At 45.7% G+C, this 20795-nt stretch overlaps 2 protein-coding genes across 3 annotated transcripts in view; one reads left to right on the top strand and one right to left on the bottom strand.

Moving 5' to 3' along the window:
* Nucleotides 1-226: 226 nt before the first annotated feature.
* Nucleotides 227-4219, top strand: LOC113003272 (uncharacterized protein K02A2.6). Its single transcript, XM_026132088.2, has one exon. It carries the CDS (start codon nt 227-229, stop codon nt 4217-4219), a length of 3993 nt encoding a protein of 1330 aa, XP_025987873.2.
* Nucleotides 4220-4562: 343 nt separating this feature from the next.
* The window catches only part of LOC113005801 (putative fatty acyl-CoA reductase CG5065), a 73623-nt gene continuing 57390 nt past the window's right edge, over nt 4563-20795 (bottom strand). For both annotated transcript variants that reach the window (XM_039454677.1, XM_039454676.1), the window contains 3 exons: nt 5628-5813; nt 5298-5558; nt 4563-4994 (listed from right to left, as the gene is read on the bottom strand). In XM_039454677.1, the coding sequence (XP_039310611.1) occupies nt 4913-4994; nt 5298-5558; nt 5628-5813 (529 nt within the window). In that variant the 3' untranslated portion in view covers nt 4563-4912. The remainder of the gene's footprint in view (nt 4995-5297; nt 5559-5627; nt 5814-20795) is intronic.

Consider the following 20795-nt stretch of genomic DNA (forward strand, 5'->3'; position numbering starts at 1 on the left):
ACGAAGAGGCGATAGAGAAATCGCGCCGCGTGCATACATACGTACATACAGGATCACGTGTTGGTACACGCTCAGAACACGTGGTGTGCGCGCAGAGTCGTAGAGTCGTGCGTCGCGAGGATTCAAGAAGTACAGGGTCGAGAAACGGATCTGATTTCACAAAAAAAAAAAAAAAAAATTTTTTTTTTAAATCGCACGGGCGTGTGATTTGTGCATACACGGGACAATGGCAGAGGTTGTGCTACACGGTAACCTCTCAATCGACACTTTCGATCCTGCAGCCACAGAGTGGAAACGATGGTTGCAGCGATTTCTGGCAGCCATTAAGATTTTCAAGGTCCCGGCCGAACAACAAGTGTTGTATCTATTACATTACATCGGTTCAACGGCGTTTGATGTTATTTGTAGTAAAACAGCGCCGGCAGATCCCTACACCATTCCATTCGACGAGCTGGTTGTAAGCCTAGGAGAATTCTACGCTCCAGAACCACTAGAAATAGCTGAGAATTTCCGTTTTCATCAGAGAAAACAAAAGGAGGGAGAATCTCTGAAGGACTTCGTTGCGGCATTACATAAACTAAGCATCCATTGTAATTTTGGACCCTATTTGAAAACGGCGTTGAGGAATCAATTGGTGTTCGGATTATCCAGTCTACGGACTCAGTCGCGGTTACTCGAGACCAAGGACCTGAACTTTGAGAAAGCTGTGCAAGTGGCCACGACAATGGAACTTTCAGAAAAGGATTCCCGGCAATTACAGACCGGGACGGCCGTCGTGGAATACGTTGGTACGAAGAACAACAAATCAGAATACAAGGGATCACGGAAGAAGAAGCCGATTCCAGAAAAGCCGAACAAGGAGAAGAATCGTACAAATGTCGGTAAAACTAATAATGTAAACTCGAGTACACTTACAAATACTAACATAGCTTGTTTTAGATGCGGCGGAAATCATTTAGCCAATAAATGTACACTCGACAGAAATGTTAAATGTAACTCTTGCGGCACGTCAGGGCATTTGCGTAAGGTCTGCATGAGAGCCAAGCGGGCGTCGGCTAACCAGATCGAGGAGGCCTTAACTATAGAACACTGGAACCACCGAGATAAGTTTTTCAAAACACTCGTAGTCGATGGAAAAACGTTACGATTCGAGATCGATAGCGGGGCGGCGGTTTCCATTGTAAGTATTAGCACGGCTAAACGTTTCTTCACGGGACAACCGTTACAACCGACGAGCCTACAGCTAGTCGCGTTTTGCAAAACATCAATCGAAGTAATCGGGATGTTGTCGGTTTCCGTTGCGTGGCGTGGTGGCATTTATAAATTGAACTTGTACGTTTCTAAAATTGAACGCGAACCGTTATTAGGTCGCGAGTGGATACGGCAATTAAAATTATTTCAATTGACAAATTCAATAAATACAGTTTCAAACATACAAAACAATACACAAGTTAAAGTTTCAAATATGTTACAACATTACAAAGAAAAATTAGATATCGGTTCTACAAAGATAAAAGGCCTACAGGTCAGTTTAGCATTAAAAGATAATGTCAAACCCGTATTCCTAAAAGCAAGAACGGTACCATTTAAACTGTTGCCCTTGGTGGAACAGGAATTGCAAACGCTTGTAAAAGACGGAATACTTGAGAAAGTAAACACTTCGCGTTGGGCTACACCCATTGTTCCGGTTCTAAAAAAAAATAACAGAGTACGTCTCTGCGGAGATTTCAGTGTCACTCTAAATCCGAATCTCGTGGTGGATGAACATCCACTTCCAACGATCGATGAGTTATTCGCGTCGATGGCAGGAGGTACGAAATTTACGAAAATCGACCTACAACAAGCTTATTTACAGTTAGAGATACGCGAAGAAAATCGCGAGTTATTAACCCTAAGTACACATAAGGGATTATTCTGTAGTACAAGATTAATGTACGGAATCGCGTCAGCGCCAGCGATCTGGCAACGGGAGATAGAAAATATCCTACAGGATATACCGGGGTTGTCAGTTTTTCTAGACGACATCAAAATTACGGGACCGGATGATGAAACTTATTTGCACCGTCTTGAGCAAGTATTGTCACGATTAGCTGATAGAAACATACACATTAACAAAGAAAAGAGTGAGTTTTTCAAGGATAATATTGATTACTGCGGATACAAGATTGATAAGCACGGCATACATAAAACCGTCGAAAAGATGCAGGCAATTGAGCGAATGCCACGCCCGCGCAGCGTAGACGAGCTACGTTCTTTTTTAGGAATGATAAACTACTACGGTAGGTTTATTAACAATTTAAGTACGATTCTTGCACCGTTACACATATTATTACAAAAAGACGTTGCATACAAATGGACGCAAAATTGTGAACGTGCTTTCCAATTAGCAAAAAAAGAATTTCAAAATGACACCGTGCTAGTACATTACGATCCGAAGCTGCCACTAATCATAGCGACTGACGCGAGCTCTTATGGCGTGGGGGCCGTGTTGTCTCATCAGTACCCCGACGGTACTGAGCGTGTATTACAGTACGCGTCGCAAACCTTAACAAGTACACAGCGAAAGTATGCGCAGATAGACAGGGAAGCTTACGCGATTATCTTTGGAATCAAAAAATTCAATCAATATTTATACGGACGTAAGTTTATACTTATTACAGATCATCGTCCGTTAGTACAAATCTTTTCACCTTCGAAAGCATTACCAACTTACACAGCATTACGAATGCAACATTACGCAATTTTTTTACAAGGATACACCTTTGAAATTAAGTACAAAAATACTAAACTACATTGTAATGCTGACTGTCTATCTCGCTTGCCTGTCGCACTAACAGCCACCGCGGAACGCGACGTTGTCGATGTTCACGAAATCGGAATTGTTCAAAGCATGCCGGTAACCATAGAACAATTAGCACATGCAACATTAAAAGATACACAATTACAAGATTTGATTAAAGCGTTACGCGGAAAGAAGGAAATACCCGCTAAATTACGATTCAATATAAATCAAATAGCTTTTAGTATACAACGCGAGATACTATTATGTAACGGAAAAGTCGTAATTCCCGTATCATTACGAATGCGTTTCTTACGCGATTTGCACAGAAGTCATTTCGGGGTAGCAAAAATGAAAGCGTTGGCGAGGAGCCTATATTGGGGGCCAGGCGTGGATAAAGCCGTTGAGGAAATGGCAAGAAATTGCAACATTTGTAACTCGTTACGTAACAATCCACCAAAGGTTGAGGTTCACGAATGGGAACCCGCAGAAGGTCCTTTCGACAGAATACACATAGATTACGCAGGTCCATTCATGAATGCCAACTTCTTTATTTTAATAGATTCATTTTCAAAGTTTCCATTTGTTCGCATTGTCAAAGATATTACGGCGAAAAGTACAATTGACGAATGTAAGAAAATTTTCTCGGAATTTGGAACTTCTAAAACTATAGTGATGGACAATGGTCGTAGTTTTCGTAGTACAGAGTTTACACAATTTCTTAAAGTAAATGGAATTACGCCAAAGTATACTGCTCCATATCACCCGTCTACAAACGGGCAAGCGGAAAGATTCATACAAACGATGAAAAATTCATTGCGAAAAATACTAGCAGATCCTGTAAATAAAAATTTGAAACTGGAAGATGCATTACAATTGTTCTTAACACAGTATAGAGTTACATCACATTGTACTACAGGAGCTATTCCGTCCGAGAGAATGTTCGGTAGGCAAATATACACGTATTATACTGTATGCGTACCAAATAAAAAAAAAAAACTCGCAAGTACAAACTCAGATAAAAAAATTCGCGAATTTGCGGTGGGGGAAAGTGTGCAATGCCGGAACTACGGCGGAGTCGTCAAATGGAAGCACGGCAAGATCACCCATCGCCTGGGAAAGCTACACTACAGGATAGCTCTAGATGATGGCCGAATATGGGAGCGGCATGTTGACCAGATCCTTCGATCTGGAGAATATTGGAGTCATCCGGAGGAACCACAAGACGAAGTGGACCCGAATATACCTGAAGCTTACGAAGGCGCAGACTTACCACAAGATAACGCGGAAGAAAACCAAAGAGTACAGCCGGAGCTAGGAGAAGCCCGACAACCACAAGTGGAAGTACCAGCCCGGATTCCAGCAGGATCAAGAGAGCGCCCTGTACGCAATAGAAGACCTCCAGTGAGATATACGGATCTCACATGGACCCGGAAGTAACTCAGAGTTTTCCTTTACGGGGGGAAGTGTTGTGCGAGAGCGTAATTGGTGCAAGCGCGCGTACCGATTCCCCTGTAGATAGCGCCAATGTCTAGGCGAGCACACGCAGCGCTACGCGAACGAGCGGAACTCGCTCTCTTCTCTCGCAACCGTGGACACGTGCGTATCGTTCTGTACCAGCGGCGTTAATGTAATAAAGCATAGCCATTAGTAGTACACGGTCGTCTACGACTAACTCTTTGCAATCACGCAACCTACACAACATAAACCATCTACTTTTTTGTGTAAATGTGTTTGTTTATAACCCTACACGTCGGAATCAACAACCGTGATTCTGTCGGTGCTGAATTGTGTATGGGTGTGATATGTACCTATGCTATTGTGATTAAGTGTGATTATGTACAGTGTACAGGGATCTTCTTATTCGTCCTTGTTGTTCCTGGTGAGCTCCTGTAGGTATTTTGTAACCTCCTCCAGTAATTCGTCAATTAATTTGTCATGTGATAACCCTTTCAACCAAATTTCTACTTCCATCTGTGATTGTCGTGATGCTTGATCATCAGGTGGCAAGTTCGGGAAAAGGATCTGAAAGAGTCTTTATATAGTATACTCTCAAGTAGCGGGTGTCGATCGAAGATTGCCCCAACGGTTGCAAAGTTTCACGTCTTCTTCTCGTAATATTTTCTTTCATGGTTAATATCTCCAATATGCGATAATTCCGCTACAAAACAACGCTATGCTGAATATTTTTATCCCTTGATGTATCCAGTACAATCTGCAACACACGAATACAATCGATTTATTTCTTGTACAACGTATGTTTGTGAACATTTTCTCAGAATTTTTTAACAAATTACAACACTTTTCTGAAATACTGAAAAAATATATACAGTTCCTCAAAATTTTTCAAGTCCATTGTGAAATATTCAAAAATCTGTATAAAAAAATTGAAAAATTTTTACATTATAAAAATTATAAAAAATTCTAAAATATACATAAAAGATCTAAAAAAGATATAAAAAATTATGAGAAAAATTATAGTGAAAATTTTCTTATTTTACAAAATTAGAATACTTACTTTTTTAATCGATTTTGAGCATTTGGCAACGTATCAAGATTATCATTCAAGATGTATTTTCGGATTCCCAACAGGTACTGATATAAGTACCTGTCCCAATCCACATCTTGAATATTTATATTAAATTTTTTATCAATTTTGTGCGCTCTTGTAAATTTAGTTAATTTAATTATATTTTTTACGTGCCACATCCACTCATGGGTAGAAAAATATTCTCCCGTTTTGGCGGAGAGATCTACTCTTTTATATAACTTTAACATTCTAGAAAAAAATGGTGTATTTATTATTAGAAATAAAATTTTTTTATGATTCATTCAAAGGAATACTTACATGGGATTGTGGCCTCGGGCTTTTAATATAAAATCTAAGATAAGAGCGGGCAAAAAATGTAAAATTGCCTTAATAATTGCGTGTATAAATTTGTTTGTAGTAAATTTAAAACCTGGATACCATATTACATGTTTGGATGGAACATCTGTACAGTGTTTCTGTACAAAGTATCCAAATTTATTCCATCTAGAAAAAAAAAAAATATATATATATATATATATTTATATTTATATAATCTTTATTATTATCTATGTAAAATATTCGAGATAATTGTCTAGCTAAAAAAATAGTATATTTTACTTTTGTCTGGACTATTGAAATATATTAAAATATATATGTATATTATTTATATATCTTTATAATAATTTAATAAAGTGTTACTTTTCTTAAATTATTTAAGTTAATATGAACAACGGATACAAAGCATATTCCTTACTTTCTATCTTCAAGTTACCATTTATTATAATGAAAAAATTTTTTGAAGTAATAAAAAACAAAACTAAAAGTGGTTCGAAAACTTTTACAAGGAACTTTGTCGTCATTATAAGGTTATATATGTTCGTGTTGAAGATTTCTGTTTCCGAAGCGATTAAGCATAGAAGTGAGCGGTATTAGTGGAATCTTGATCTAGATAGAGGCAGAGAGTGAGTGGAAGATGGAGAGGGGGAGAGTGGAGTGTGTGAGAAAGCGGAGTAGTTGGAGCTGAGAGATGGAGTGCGTGCGAAGAGAAAGTGGTGAAGGGTTGAAAGAAATTAAGTGAATAGAAGTGTACAGATCGTGCCATTAATGCCTGGGTCACCCATTTTGGGGACCTTATTTCTTTCTTGGTCATTTTTATGTTCATAACCGAATGTCGTGCGCGACCACCAATGTATAGTAGTGTTAGTAGTGTTTTGACAGCTAGTCGTTCTAACCTCAATTTTGATCTGTCAAATTTCTGAAACATTCCAAAAGAATATTTAGTAATAAAGTCAGTTGTCCATTAGGAATTAAAGAAAATTACTCACAATTTAATCAAAAGAAAGTGAATTGAAGCATTTGATACGTCAGATAAATAGCATTAAAAAAAAATAAAATAAAATTGCTAATAAATTATTTGTTAATAAGAAAATAAACTTTGTGAGCTGTTATTCTTATTTACAGGTAATAATAAATAAGCGAAAGGAGCATTAACAACGAAGCGTTTGAGGTAACAAGCATTTTATTGGATGCAAAAACAGAAATAATACCTAATCATAAGATATATGACAGAATGTAATGGTAAGTAGTTCAATATTACTGATTTTGCAAGAATGGATATTGTATGGTTGGATATTGTGTGCATGTAATAACAATCATTCGATATCTGAGATATGCACAATATCTTGACAAAGATATCTATGAGCTAGCAAGATCAGTTAACGATGTATTTATTTAATTTTAGAGAATCTGATAATAAAACAGAAGTAAATAAAGTTTATATGTTTGCCAAAACCAAAGTTTGGCAAGAGAGCATGACGTTTTCTCTTGCTGGAAGGCCGGTAGAGTCCAGAGCATTCATCTTAGTGCTCGCATGCCATTATCATTATATTTTGTACAATGAGCAGTTGGACAACGAGGATGCATCGATGCACTGCTATGTTAGGAAATGTTGAAATCAGTTATGGACATCCCTCTTCAGAGCCTCCACATCTAAGGCGCCTGGAAAAATTAGTATACTACTTGAAAACATTGTTCGTTCCTCAGTCAGGTTTAAATTAATATATTATTCTTTAATACATACAATCAATATGTGCGTCTAAACAAGAGTGCAGGTAATTTTAAAATATGTATGTATCAAAAAATAATATATTAATTTAAACCTGTTTAAACATTGAACAATGTTGTTCTTAAGTGGTATACTAATTTTTCCAGGCGCCTCAGGTGCTGAAGCCCTGAAGAGGGATGTCCATAGCTGGTTGCAACATTTTCTAACATAGCAGTGCATTGATGCATTCCCTTTGTCCAGCTGCTCATAGTACAAAATATAAAGATAATGGCATGCGAGCACTAAGATGAACGCTCTGGACTCTACTGGCCTTTCAGCAAGAAAAAACGTCATGCTCTCTTGCCAAACTTGGGTCCTGGCAAACATATAAACTTTATTTACTTCTTTTTTATTATCAGTTCACTAAAACTCAACAAATACATCGTTAGCTGATCTTGCTAGCTAGATCATAGATATCTTTGTCAAGATATTATGCATATCTCAGATATCGAATGATTGTTATTACATGTACACAATATCCAACCATACAATATCCATTCTTGCAAAATCAGTAATATTGAACTACTTTACCATTACATTCTGTCAAATATCTCATGATTAGGTATTATTTCTGTTCTTGTATCTAATAAAATGCTTGTTGCCCCAAACGCTCCGTTGTTAACTCCTTTCGCTTATTTATTATTACCTGTAAATAAGAAAAACAGCTCACAAAATATATTTTCTTAATAACAAACAATTTATTAGCAATTTTATTTTATTTTTTTTAATACTACTTATCTGACGTATCAAATGCTTCAATTCACTTCCTTTCGATTAAATTGAGTAATTTTCTTTAATTCCTAATGGACAACTGGCTTTATTACTAAATATTCTTTTAGAATATTTCAGAAATTTGACCAATCAAAATCGAGGTTAGAACGGCTAGCTGTCAAAACACTACTAACACCACGACACATTCGTGGTCGCGCGCAAAATTCGGTCATGAACGTAAATAAACAAGAAAAATACGAGGTCCCTAAAATGGGTGACCCAGGCATTAATGGCACGGTCTGTACGTAAGATTGAAAGGTTAAGAATTGTGAGAAAGCTGGGAGTGAGAAAGGGGGGAAGGAAAGAAGACGAAGCGCGCACGAGTAAAGGCGCGTACGCACAGTAATGCGTTCATAAACGCATTCCGTTTGGCTTGTCTAATTGGAAGACGTCATAAGGAAATAGAAAAAAGCGGAAACCAAGCAGGAGTAGGAGGAAGAATGGACAAAAGCAAAATAGCAGCGTTGATGGAAGTGGCGAAGAAAGAGATAAGGAAGGGGTTGAAAAGAGGGGATTTAAAAGAATTGAGAAGAAGAAAATGCAGTGGAAGTTTGGAATTATGAAAGAGAAAAAGAGATATGACGGAGGGGATAGAGGAAACTAAAAAGGAGGAAGAAGATAAATTTAAGAGAAGCAAAAAAACACCAAGAACGCCGCCAAGAGAAAGAAGAAGGGAGAGGGAGGGGAGGTGATATTGATGATGGAAGAGGTGAGAGAGGTGTAGTAGGAAATAGGAGAGGATGGAGGAGAGCTTAAAAGGCATTGTGAAAAAGTTAGAGGAGATAAGAAAGGCGGAAAAAGATTGAAGGGTGGAAAGAAGTAAGATGGAGAAAAGAATAAAATAGCTGGAGAAAAAGTAGGAGAAAGGGCTAAAAATAAACGAAGAGGGGAGAAAAATAGAGAAATTAGAAAAAAGGTCAACGAGCTAAAGAGTAAGGAAAGAGAAAAAATAAGGGGTGAAGAAGCCGGGGAATGGAGGAGAAAATTAGGAAAATTAAAATGATTTTAAAATGAAAGAAAAACAGGAAAAAAGAAGGAATGTAGTGTTAAAAGGATATAAGGAAAATGGAGAAAAAGTGGAGAATAAAGTGAGGGAGATACTTAAAAAAATTAGGGTAAAAGTAGAGATAGAGGAGGTAAAAAGGATTAAGGCAGGCAGAGAGCAATGGGGGAAATGGCAGTAGTGAGATTAAAATCGGAGATAGAAAAGAAAAAGGTTATGAGAAAGAAGGTGTTGAAAGGAAAAAAAATATGGATAGAGGATGATTTAACATGGAAAGAGAGGCAAAGCAGATGGAAGATGAGGGAGGTGGCTAGACCAAAGGAGGGTGCAAGGGGCAAGGATGGAGGAGGGAGAAAAGGGCAAGGATGTTCGTAGGAAATAATAAAGTGAAAATATAAGGTGAATAGTGGTTGTGGGATAAAAAAGGGGAAATTTTGAGGGATAGATTAGGAAAGGAAAGAGAAAGCAGAATGATGAGGAATACGAAGAAAGGAAAAAAGAGGGTGGTAAAAGGAAAAAAGCAAGGAAAAAAGAGGATAACGGGGGAGGTAGGCAGGTAGTAGAACAACGAGGAGAATATTAAGGAGAAGAGAGTAGAGAGGAAAAGGGACGCTAGGGAAAAAAGAAGGCAAGATAGAGAACAAAATAATGAGAAGATGAGGATAAGGAAAATAGCTTTTTGGAACGTGGCAAGAGTAGGAAATAAAAATAAAGATTTCTGGAGGGGGATTGCGGAATGGGATGTGGTGGTGTTAGCAGAAACGTGGATAGAGATAAAATGCTGAGACAAAGTGAAACAAAGGTTACCAAGGGAATTTAAATCGAACGTGCAACTAGTTAAAAGGAAAAATAGGAAAAGTAGGGCAATGGGGGGAGATGTAGATGGGAGTAAGAAAAGAGATAGAGAAGATAGAGGAAAAAAAGCTGGAAGAAATAGAAGAGATAATAACAACAAAGATAAGAATAAAGAGGAGAGGTGGAGGACTATTGGGGTTTATGTAAATAAAGACTTGGAAAAGAAATGGGCTAGAATTAGGGATTGGGTGGAGGAGAAGAGGGATGGAATGAGAACGATAATGAGTGGGGACTTTAATGCGAGGACGGGGGAGTTGGACGGGTGGTTGGAGCGGAGAGACGAAAGAGGGAAATAGGTAGGGAGAAAGTCAAGGGATAAAAAAATAAACAGAGAAAAAAGAGTACTGGTTGAGAAATTGAAGGAAATAAGACGACTTATGTATAATGGGTGCGGTAAAGGAGATAGGGAGAGGATGTGGACGTACGCAGGAGCAAGAGGGGAATCGGTACTAGACTACGTGACAAGAAATGGGAAAGTATGGGATAGATTTTTAAGGGTGGAGGTGGCGGAGAATGTGGACTCGGACAACTTCCCAGTGATTTTGGTTAAAGGGGAGGGTAAAAGTTTGAAGGAAGAGATTGTAAAGTAAAGTGATGGGAGTAGACAAAGGTAGGAAAGGAGTTATTTGGAGGGAAAAGGTAGAGAGATCTCTGGAGGAAGAGAAGAGGGAGAGAGAGTGGTAGGTGTTGAGGGGGGAAGTGCGAAAGGTACTACAAGAAGGGCAAGAAAATAAAGAGAGGGAGAGAGTAAGAGGATGTAGCGAATTAGAGCGTTCAATGGAATTGCGAGGCGCGTAAGAGAGAGAGTAGGAAGAGAGAGGAGAGAGACAGGTTTAGGAGAAAGTGGGAAATGTGCCCAGCGGAAAGGGAAAAGCGCGACGAGCGAGGCGAGCGATGGAATGTGAGAAGGAGAAGGATAAAAGTAATGGCAGGACGGGAGCGTGGCGAAGGAAAGGAGCCGGGGACAGGAGAATCAGATTAGAGGTGTTCGGACTGGCCTGGGCGAAAGATCTAATTCGGAAGAAGTCCGGAATTCGTGAGGCGTAGTCGGGGATGCGCTGACGCGAGCTCCGGGGTCTAGGAGGATAAAGAAGATTCCCAAGAAAAAGCGCCGACGGAGCCGGACGCAAGGCGCGGAACACCGAACACGGGAGAACGTGTGAGGTCCTGCAGCTCCGAATCAAGCCACAGCACGGCATCGCAGCACTGGGTTTGACTATCATCAAAGGTGCAAAATCGCCTTCGTTTTCACGGCGCTTCGACATCGAAAATCACGTCAGGTCGTACTCTCTCTCTCTTAATGATCCACGCGCATACGATACGTTTCGATAATCGTTGGTCCCGCCTGTGGGACTGCGCCCAATCAATTTTGTTCAGTCCATTGTCTTGAGGCATATCGCAAATATAATTAATCCTTCAATTCATTGCATCGCTTGTGCATTCATTCTTGGTCTCCTAAACCCGATTTACGTTACATTTGGCGCCCGAACGAAAAGTTAGAAAACGGTAAATATTGACTCTCAGATCGGAATGTGGCCTTGGATGACTGTATGAGTGATTCGAATGGATACGCGTAATTCGGCTAAGAAAGCGGCGGAAGGTATTGAGAAAAACATTAGTACAAAAAAGATTGATAAAAGGCAAAGTATCGGTGAAAAAATAAAAATGGAGGACAAAATTAGAAAAATAAAAGAACAATTAAGCCAATATAACGCTTTAAACGCGGAAGTGATAAGATTGCGTGAAAGACAGGAGGAATTCAATAGAATAGAGCGTGAGTTGCAGGAATTACGCCTAAAATGTAGTGAGGAGCGGGAACAGACGCGAAGTTTGCGCGAAAATATCAATAGCGTGATAAGTAATCAGAGTGGCGCGGCTGTACCGAGTTTGCTAGTAGACTTCCAAAGAATGCACCTAGACATTAAAATTCCCAGATTTAAAGATGAGGATGAGAAACATCCAATCGAATATTTAAATGATCTTGAGAATTATTTGAACGTAAAAAATATTGCGAACGCGGCAAGAGTGCTCGTAATAGGAAATAGTTTAGATGGAAAAGCAAAATATTGGTTTGAAAATAATAAGCAAAATTAAATAACGTTTGAACTATTTAAAGAGCATTTTAAGAAAGCATTCTTCTCGATACCTATACAAATAAAAATCAAAGAGAAATGGCAAAATAGACGATATGAGGAGAAAAACAAATCGCTGGAGGCTTTTTTCTCGGAACAGCGGAGATTAGCACAATATTTTGAGCCACAAATGCTAAATTTCGAAGTTAATTTTAAGATTGCGCAGCAGCTGCCTTGGAGGGCGCGGGAGGCGTTAGCTGGGGCTGATTTTGAGGATGAACAGACTATCGTTAGGAGATTGCAATATATAGATTTAAATCCAGTAAAGAAAAAAGAAGAGAAAAACGAGTTGGAAAAGGAGAGTTCAAACTCCCAAATTAGAAACTTAAATGTTCAGGATAGCAAATTAAATGCGAAGGATAATAATGATAGATTGGGTAATCAGAATAATATGTATAGAAATAGAAATAAAGCTGTGAACCAACAAAATCTGTATAACGGAAATAGATATAAATATCAATATGGCACACAGAATAGAGCGAGATTTAATAGCACAGGTAGAAATCATTATTATAATCATCAGAATCAAAATTATCCAAATTATCAGAATTTAAATGTCCAGAATCAAAATTATCAAAATTTTCAGAATCAGATAAATCCGAATCATCAGAATCAGCAATATCAAAATCACCAAAATAATTATGATCAAACGAAGTCGTATGATTGGGTAAACAAGTCAGTACAACCTTGGATGCCAAGAATTCAAAATATACCTCCCGCGGTTCCAGGCAGCGCAAATATAAACATGAACACTAACTCAACTGATATTTCGCAGCATTCTTTCAATACGATGAACAAACATTTAAACTAACTGCGTGCTCGAAAGAAAAGGGTCCCGTTTCGAGCAGAGAAGATGTTGATATTGAGGAGGACCTACAAAATTGAGTTGAGAACGGTGAGACTGGGCATGGGGATGTCGAAGGGACGGACATTGGATGCCCAATTGTAAAGGTAAAGATTTCTGACGGCGTGTACAGAGCGGTAATTGATACGGGAAGTTGTGAGTCTTGCATCTCGGACGCGGTATATGAGAAATTAAGTCGGAAAGATGGTGTGCAGGTGTTGCCCGTGAATAGTATACGAATCTATAATCCAATTGGGAACAAATACGTTCAGATAAAAAAACAGATTTTTACGGAAATAAAAATTGATCAACAGAGAATCGACACAAATTTTTTGGTTGTCCCGCAATTATCGGCGGAGGTAATTTTGGGATCGAAATGGCTCGCTCACAATGAGGGCATAATTGACTATAAAAAACTAGAGATTAGATTGCGGGATGCGGTCATCCGCCCGTCGTGGGTGTCGTTTGAGCGGGTCACGCTGCCGGAACAGAATTCGCAAAATAATCGGGAAAACACAAAAATAAATACTATGAGGAGTTTTACACATAAGGGGATAAATAATATAAGTGAGGACAATCGCGGTGTAGACATTGAAGAAAAGAAAAATATGATGGATGATGGAAAAGATGAAAATAAGTTTAATATCAGCGAATTGTTTAATGAGGAGAATGAAAACAATGTGGAAACAAGTAAGCGCGAAAATATAAAAAATAATAAGGAAAGAGAAATGCGAGTGAGATTCACTCGCGGCTGGCCTGGGCCAAAGACTGGAGGAGTGCCATTCGCCTCGCCGAGGCCGGGGTGGCGAATACCTGGTGGGTCGTATACGGATTCTGGGCTTACGCCTGGCTCCCCAAAAGACCAAGGTCGTCTGGTTTGCCGGACCTTGGGTGAGGGGACCATCGCGCAGGGCCCAGTTAACCGTAGAGAGGGTCCAAGTCCCAATTGGGACCCAGATGAAATATCTGGGTCTCATCCTCGACAGCAGATGGAGTTTCGTGCCGCACTTCCTGCGGTTAGTCCCTCGGGTGCGGGCGGTGTCTGCCAATCTTGGCAGGCTGATGCCTAATCTCGGGAGACCCGGAGGTAGAGCTCGCCGCCTTTATCTCGGCGTGGTCCGGTCGATTGCGCTATATGGCGCCCCCGTGTGGTACGCCGACGTGGCGGCCAGCCATCGTTTAAAGGAGCTCTTACAAACCGTTCAACGGGGGCTGGTTATCCGTGTCGCACGGGGTTACCGGATCATCGCCACTGTGGCGGCAATGCTAGTGGCCGGGGCGCTCCCGTGGGTGCTCGAGGCGCGTGTGTACGCTGATGCGTACACAGAGAAATGCGCGCGCCGTCGGGCCCCCGGGGCTGCCTGGACACACAAAGGTGCAGCGCCTCCAAGCGAGGCGGCGTGCTGTCGAGGATTGGGGCGAGAGCCTGTCCCTAGATGGGCTCTCGCGTCGTCGGTGCCATCGGGCCCGTTCTGAAGGAATGGGTGGGCCGACAGCGCTTCGGATCCCTCACCTACAGGCTGGGGCAGGTGCTCACCGGGCATGGTTGCTTCGGTGAGTACATGCACCGAATAGGACGTAAACCCACCAGTGTGTGCCACCACTGTAAGGCTTGGATGGACTTGGCGGATCACACCCTGCTGGAATGTCCAGCATGGGATGATGACCGTCAGGTTTTACTCCGGGCCCTGGACATCACCCAGGCTGACTTCTCCCTAGAGAGCATGGTGCGTGCCATGCTCGAAGGGGAGGAGAACTGGGCAGCCGCGCTCTCCTTCTGTAAGTCTGTCATCTCACAGAAGGAGAGCAACGAGAGAAGGAAGGAGTCGGCCCCAAACGCCGCTCCCTGCCGCAAAAAGAGACCGGGGAGGAGAGCATATGCACGGGCCTCATAAAAACTCCCCATAACAGTCACGGGTTGGAAGGAGGAACGGGCGAGATATGCCCTCCAGCCCAAGACTGCTGGGAGCTGCAGGGATCGGGTGCGGGGGCACCCTATCCCATTGCACGCAGCTCCACGGCAGGGGAGACCGTTGCGTGGTGGTCCCGCAACGGTCTCCAGCCAGGACGGCCCTCTCCCGCGTCAAATGGAAGAAGGAAAAAGGCTTGGGGGGCGCCCGTTGGAGTATGCCTTCGCAAGCCCGGGGCGCCCCTCACGTCTTATGTAAAGGTAGATCACCATGGGGTTTTAGCCGGTAAGAGTCCGGCATAACCGCCGCCCTTACCCCCGGAAGAGAGGGGTATCCATAAGAATTTCCCTATGTAAAAAAAATGGGTAAGTTAGGTTAGGTTAGATATAAGGTAGCAGTTTCCCCCTCGACGGTGATCCACCTTGACGTGGTGAGAGGGCTCCCATTTCCTTAGCGGGAAACGGGCTAAGAGATCACCAGTGAAGGCGTTCGTTTTTCAGCGTGAAAACGAACGCATGACCCAAGGCGCATGGCGAGGAGGGCCTCTTGCGAAGAGGGGGACCGATAACCTCTGTGTCTGGGGACAGTGTCGCTTTTGCGGCTCGCGTCCTGGCATGGGGGGAGTCGGTACCCCGGAGAGGTGGACGGGCCGGCAGTATCTCGGAGTCTGTGGACCTGTCGGGCTGGGCCGTCTCCGGGCCGCCCGGAATTGATCCGGGTTTGGGTCGGAGCGGCGGTGGATGCTCCGGCGCGGTCCCCGTGGGAAATTCTCCCCGGGGTTTCGGGCCCGCGCAGCCCCGGAGCCACTCGGACGTTTTCCGAGGTTGGGGTCCGGGGCGAGTGCTGCGGGACCAGACGCTCTTGCGAGGGGAGTTTTCCCGGAGCAGGGCGTCTTGGTCCCATCGTACATGGTGGACGGGCCGTAGGGATTCCGGAACTCCCGGACCCAGCGGGCTGGGCCGTCTCTGGACCGCCCGAAAGTATTCCGAGGCAAGGTCAGAGCGGCGGTGGACAGTCCGACGCGCACCTCGTGGGAAACTCTCCCCGAGGTTACGGGCCGGGCCGGCCCCAAGGCCGCTCGGTAATATTCAGAGGCAGGGCTCGGGGTGAGACGCAAGTGCCCGGTGTTTCCGCGACGGCGCCCCTTCCGAAGCGGGACACAAGCTGGGTAGTGGTGTGTCTGTCGTGAGGGCCGTGTACCTCACGGCAGACGTGCTGGTCGCCACGGCGATTAGGGTGCGGAGGGGGCGTCGCTTCCGTTGCCCGATCTGTCCGTGGGGCCCCCCGGGTGGCGCCACCCGTGACGGTGCCCTCACTGTCTGAGGTGGGGGACCCCCGAAAGCTGCGGGAGTCTGGGGCTTGCCCCGCCCGCGGTGAGTAAGAGGCTGGAGGCCCGTGCACCGGATGAGTAATTCCCGGTGCCTGCGCCATAAGCCGACCCCCCCGGGAGTACCCGGGGCACCCCCTTCCCACGTTGCAGGGGGGGAGGGAGATACGCCGGTCGGTACAGCCGTCACGGGACATGGGATTTCACTAATATATGGATTTTTATTCTTCAATACCTAATAAAAACGAAAAGAAGGGTGGTATGCCTGCTTGCCTGCCGGCTGGCATAGTAGGAGTGGAAGACCTGGGACCGATTCTCAGCGGGTGACCTCTGATTTCGAGCTTTTCAGCTCTACCCAAGTGAGTGAGAAAGAGTGTTTTAGGGTTCCCAAAGTGGTTTTCCCTAGAGTGGTGGAGAACGTTACGGTTAACCCTCCACTCACTCTGACGGAGTTTCCCACGCTCCCGACGTTGGGAGTTAATCCCATGGGGGGCCCTCTGTACCCACCTGTACAACAGGTGCTCGCGGGCTCCTCGGTGCTTTCTGCCGACCGGTATGCAACCCCTAATGGGTCTTACATCGGTGGTGAGGGTGTATCTGTTGTCGTCCAACCTGATATGCCTCCGATCTATAGTTCAGGGGAGGATAACGACATGTCCGCCAAGACGGACGCGAGTATTGCGACAAATCTAACATCGGCTAGCCGGAAAAGGAGGGGGGCGTCCTCCTCTCAAAGCCCAGGAAAGGTGAAGAAGCCCAGGCTTACCCTATCTGCGGAGGATAGGGAGGATCAGTATGCACAGGAGGAGGCGAACCTAGACCGTCAATCGAAGGCTGATAAAGAAAACCCAGCAGCCAAAGCACTGGGGCTTAAACCCACTTCTGGTGAGTCCTGGGTCAAACCCGGTGAACTCACTTTAAAGGAGACTGAGAGGATAGGTCAACTCAGGCATGGCCAGGGTCAGAGAGGTGGCAGATTACAAAAAAGGCGTGAAGGGGACTTCAAAAAAAGCCCTTAGGGAAATTGCCACCATAGTAGAAGGAGCCTTTAAAGAAATCGGTACAAGATCCCGAACAGAGGAGATCGCTTGCATCCAGTTGGCCAACGGCAAGCTGCGTCGAGAGGTGGATCTCCTGAGGGGAGAGCTTGCCGAAGTAAAACGCCGGCTTGAAGCAAAAGAAACTTCTGCCGCTCATCAAGCGGAAACACGTGGAAAGGGTCCAATAACAAAAAGAAAACCCAGACGGATTGAGGACTCGTCGGATGATGAGTCAATCAATGTTTCTTAAACCCGCGAGTCCAACCTCCTCCCTCCAAGGGCTGATGGGATCCCCCCGATGGCTGGTAGACGCCGCGGTAAGCCCGTTGCGGTTTCTCCGGCGGCGAACGTGCACCGCGTGACGGCGGGCCTCCCAGGAACACGGAACCACAATGTGGCACTCCCTACAAACCTGGAAGAGGACCCCCAGAACAGGGAAGATGCCCTAATAAACAGGGTTTTAAACCAGGTGGCACTTATGATAAGTGCCCACTTTGACGCCCTCCAAAACAGGCTGCTGCCCGACAAGCAGCTAAGGCCCCCACTGGGAGGCAAGCCGGGCAGGAGCAGCGCTGAAATAGAGGCTCCCAGAGTGGAGGTGCCACCTAGTAAGAAGTAGGTCCAGAAGGACAACCCTGGCAAGAAACTCAGGGAAAGGGAAACAGCGGCTGCGCCTGCTTCTTCTGAGGGGAATGCTCCCTGCCAAGAAGAGGCATGGACCACGGTCCTTGGCAGGAAGACCAAGAAGAAGGTAAAGAAAGCAGCCGAGACGGCTGCAAGTACTAAACTGGCTTCCAAGGGCAGGGAAACGGTGGCCCCCACCCATCTGGGGAACAAAAAACCCGCTCCCAGGACGGGAAAAAAGCCGGACACGGGCCCCTCTAAACTAATTAAAATCAGGGTCTCAAAACGCGCGGCTGTTGTCCTTACGGCGGTGGACAACAGCAAAGTCACGGTGGCAGCAGCCCTGAGCAAAGTCCAAAACAACATAGACCTCAGGAGTTTAGGAATTCCGTCCCTTTAACCCAGGAGGGCGCTCACCGGGGCTATTATTTATGAAGTTCCCGGGGAGCAGAGTAGTAAAAAGGCGGATGCTTTGGCTGCCAAGCTCCGCTCGGAGCTAGACTGTAAAGAGGTGAAGATCCCCAGACCCGTGAAGATGACTGAGCTCCGTCTGTCGGGTCTGGATGACCTCACAGACTCTCAGGCCGTGGCGGAGGCTATGGCCAGAGTAGGAGGATGTGGAGCATGGAAGGTACAGGTTGGTGTTATTAGGCGGCCGCTAGGATCAGTATGGATCAGATGCCCCTCGGCGGCAGCCAAGAAACTTGCGGAGGCGGCGCGTGTCCAGGTTGGCTGGATGATGGCCAGAGTAGAAGCACTGAGGGCCAGGCCTGCCCAGTGTTTCAAATGTCTTAGGGCTGGACAATTAGCACCTGCAACTCCCCGGTAAACCGGGATGGCAGGTGCTACAGATGTAGTGACGAGGGGCACGTCGCTAGCCTCTGCGAGAAGGAGTTTAAATGTCCTTTGTACGCCGACCTGGGCAGGCCGGAGGGACATCGTTATGGAGGACCGGCATGTAATCCCCCTCCTGAGAAGAAGGAGGATAGCAAAAAGCGCGTCGGAGCTGCAAACTCTTGCAGCTCTGATGCTGCATCAGCAGGAAACATAGATACAGAGGAGAGCCCAGCACCGGGCGCAATGCGAGCAGGAAGTAGCCAGGAGGAGAGGTGGACACGGCTCATTAATGGACTGTCATCGCCTCCTCCAAACCAACGTGAACCACTCCGCCAGAGCTCAGGATCTGTTGATCCAGGCGATGGTGGAGTGGAACATTGAGGTGGCGATCGTGGTCGAGCCCTATGCCGTCCCCCCTGCCGATAGCAGGTGGCGGGGTGACACGGCGGGGCTGGTCGCGATCGTCAGTAAGGGAAGAAGCGCTGCCTCCTCTCTCGTCCCTGTAGCTAGGGGCGAGGGGTATGTCGCCTGCCGATGGGGGGATTGGGCCGTCGTGGGGGTGTATATCTCCCCCAACATCTCGCACGGAGACTTTGAAGACAAAATCGAGGAGATCGATGGGGTCGTCCGCCGCCTGCAGCCAGGCTGGTTGCTGGTGGCGGGCGATTTCAACGCAAAGTCCGCTGACTGGGGTTGCCCAGTCACGGACACCAGGAACGAGATGTTGGAGAACTGGGCTGCCGCACTGGATCTCCATATCATCAAGGGAATCGGTGCCTACTTGTGTGGCGGCCCGGGGGAGCTCCATCGTGGACATAACGATGGGCTCCCCTGAGGCGCACGGCAAAATTACTGAATGGACGGTCTCGGATGAGGAGACCTTGTCTGATCATCGGTATATAGTGATGGAGGTCTCCTAACCGAGTCCGGTGAGAGAGCCGTGCGCCCGGCCTGAAAGACCAGATGGCGCCCCCCCCGCGATGGTCCCTAAAGCACTTGGACGGGGCAATGGTCGCTGTCATCGCCAAGTCCTGGGAAGTTTCCCTTGAGGAAGGCGACGTGGAGGAGGCGGAGTGGTTCCGGAAGGCGATGTCGCAGGTTTGCGACGTCGCCATGCCCCGGTGCCATGTGGGCGGGCCTCCAAAAAAGAAGGCCATGTATCGTGGACGCCGGAGATTGCATTTCTTAGACAGGAGTGCAACTCGACGCGTCGCCAGTACACGAGGTACCGTCGGAGAAGAAAGGTGGCAGAGGAAGAAACGGCCCGGCTCTACCTGGTGTACCGGGCCGCGAGGAAGGCCCTCCAGGCAGCCATTGCTGAGTCCAAGGCCAATGCCTGAGGGGAGTTGCTGGAAACCCTGGACGGGGATCCGTGGGGGCGCCCGTACCGCCTTGTCAGGAACAAGCACCGACAGGCGGCGCCCCCTACAACGGAGTCGCTTGATCCGGGGTTTCTAAGAGAGGTTGTCGCTGCCATCTTCCCGACATATCCGGAAGAAGAGGCCCGCCCCCAAGAGGACCCGGCCCTGGTCAGGGAACGCATTCGGTGGTCGGAAGACCTCAAGTTCACCGAGGGTGAACTGACCAGGGCCATCCAGCGAATGAGGAGGAAGAATGGTGCCCCCGGCTCCGATGGGGTACCGGGGCGCGTATGGGCTATTGCACTCAGCGTCTCAGGACCGCCTCAGGCACCTTTTTGACAGATGCCTGCAACTGGGGCGGTTCCCCAGACTATGAAAGGAAGCCGAGCTCGTCCTTATCCCCAAAGAGGGGAAGCCCGGGGATGACCCCTCTGCCCACCGGCCTATCTGTCTGATAGGCGAGGTGGGCAAACTTTTCAAGAGGGTCATAGCGTCTCGCCTCGTGACGCATATGTCAACGGTGGGCCCCGACTTGGAATACACCCAATTCGGCTTTTGGCCGGGGAGATCAACCGTTGGAGCGATCCAGCGGTTGAGATTTCTGGTCGATCGCAATCGATGAACCGGGGCAGGGTGGTATTGGCAATAAGCTTAGACATTGCCAACGCTTTCAACACC

Source organism: Solenopsis invicta, chromosome 10 (genome assembly GCF_016802725.1).
Source record: "Solenopsis invicta isolate M01_SB chromosome 10, UNIL_Sinv_3.0, whole genome shotgun sequence".
NCBI classification, from domain to species: Eukaryota; Metazoa; Arthropoda; class Insecta; order Hymenoptera; family Formicidae; genus Solenopsis; species Solenopsis invicta.

Bases quoted from the DNA above. Each gene is read 5' to 3' on its own strand.
- LOC113003272 (XM_026132088.2), top strand. From the start codon at position 227: ATGGCAGAGGTTGTGCTACACGGTAACCTCTCAATCGACACTTTCGAT.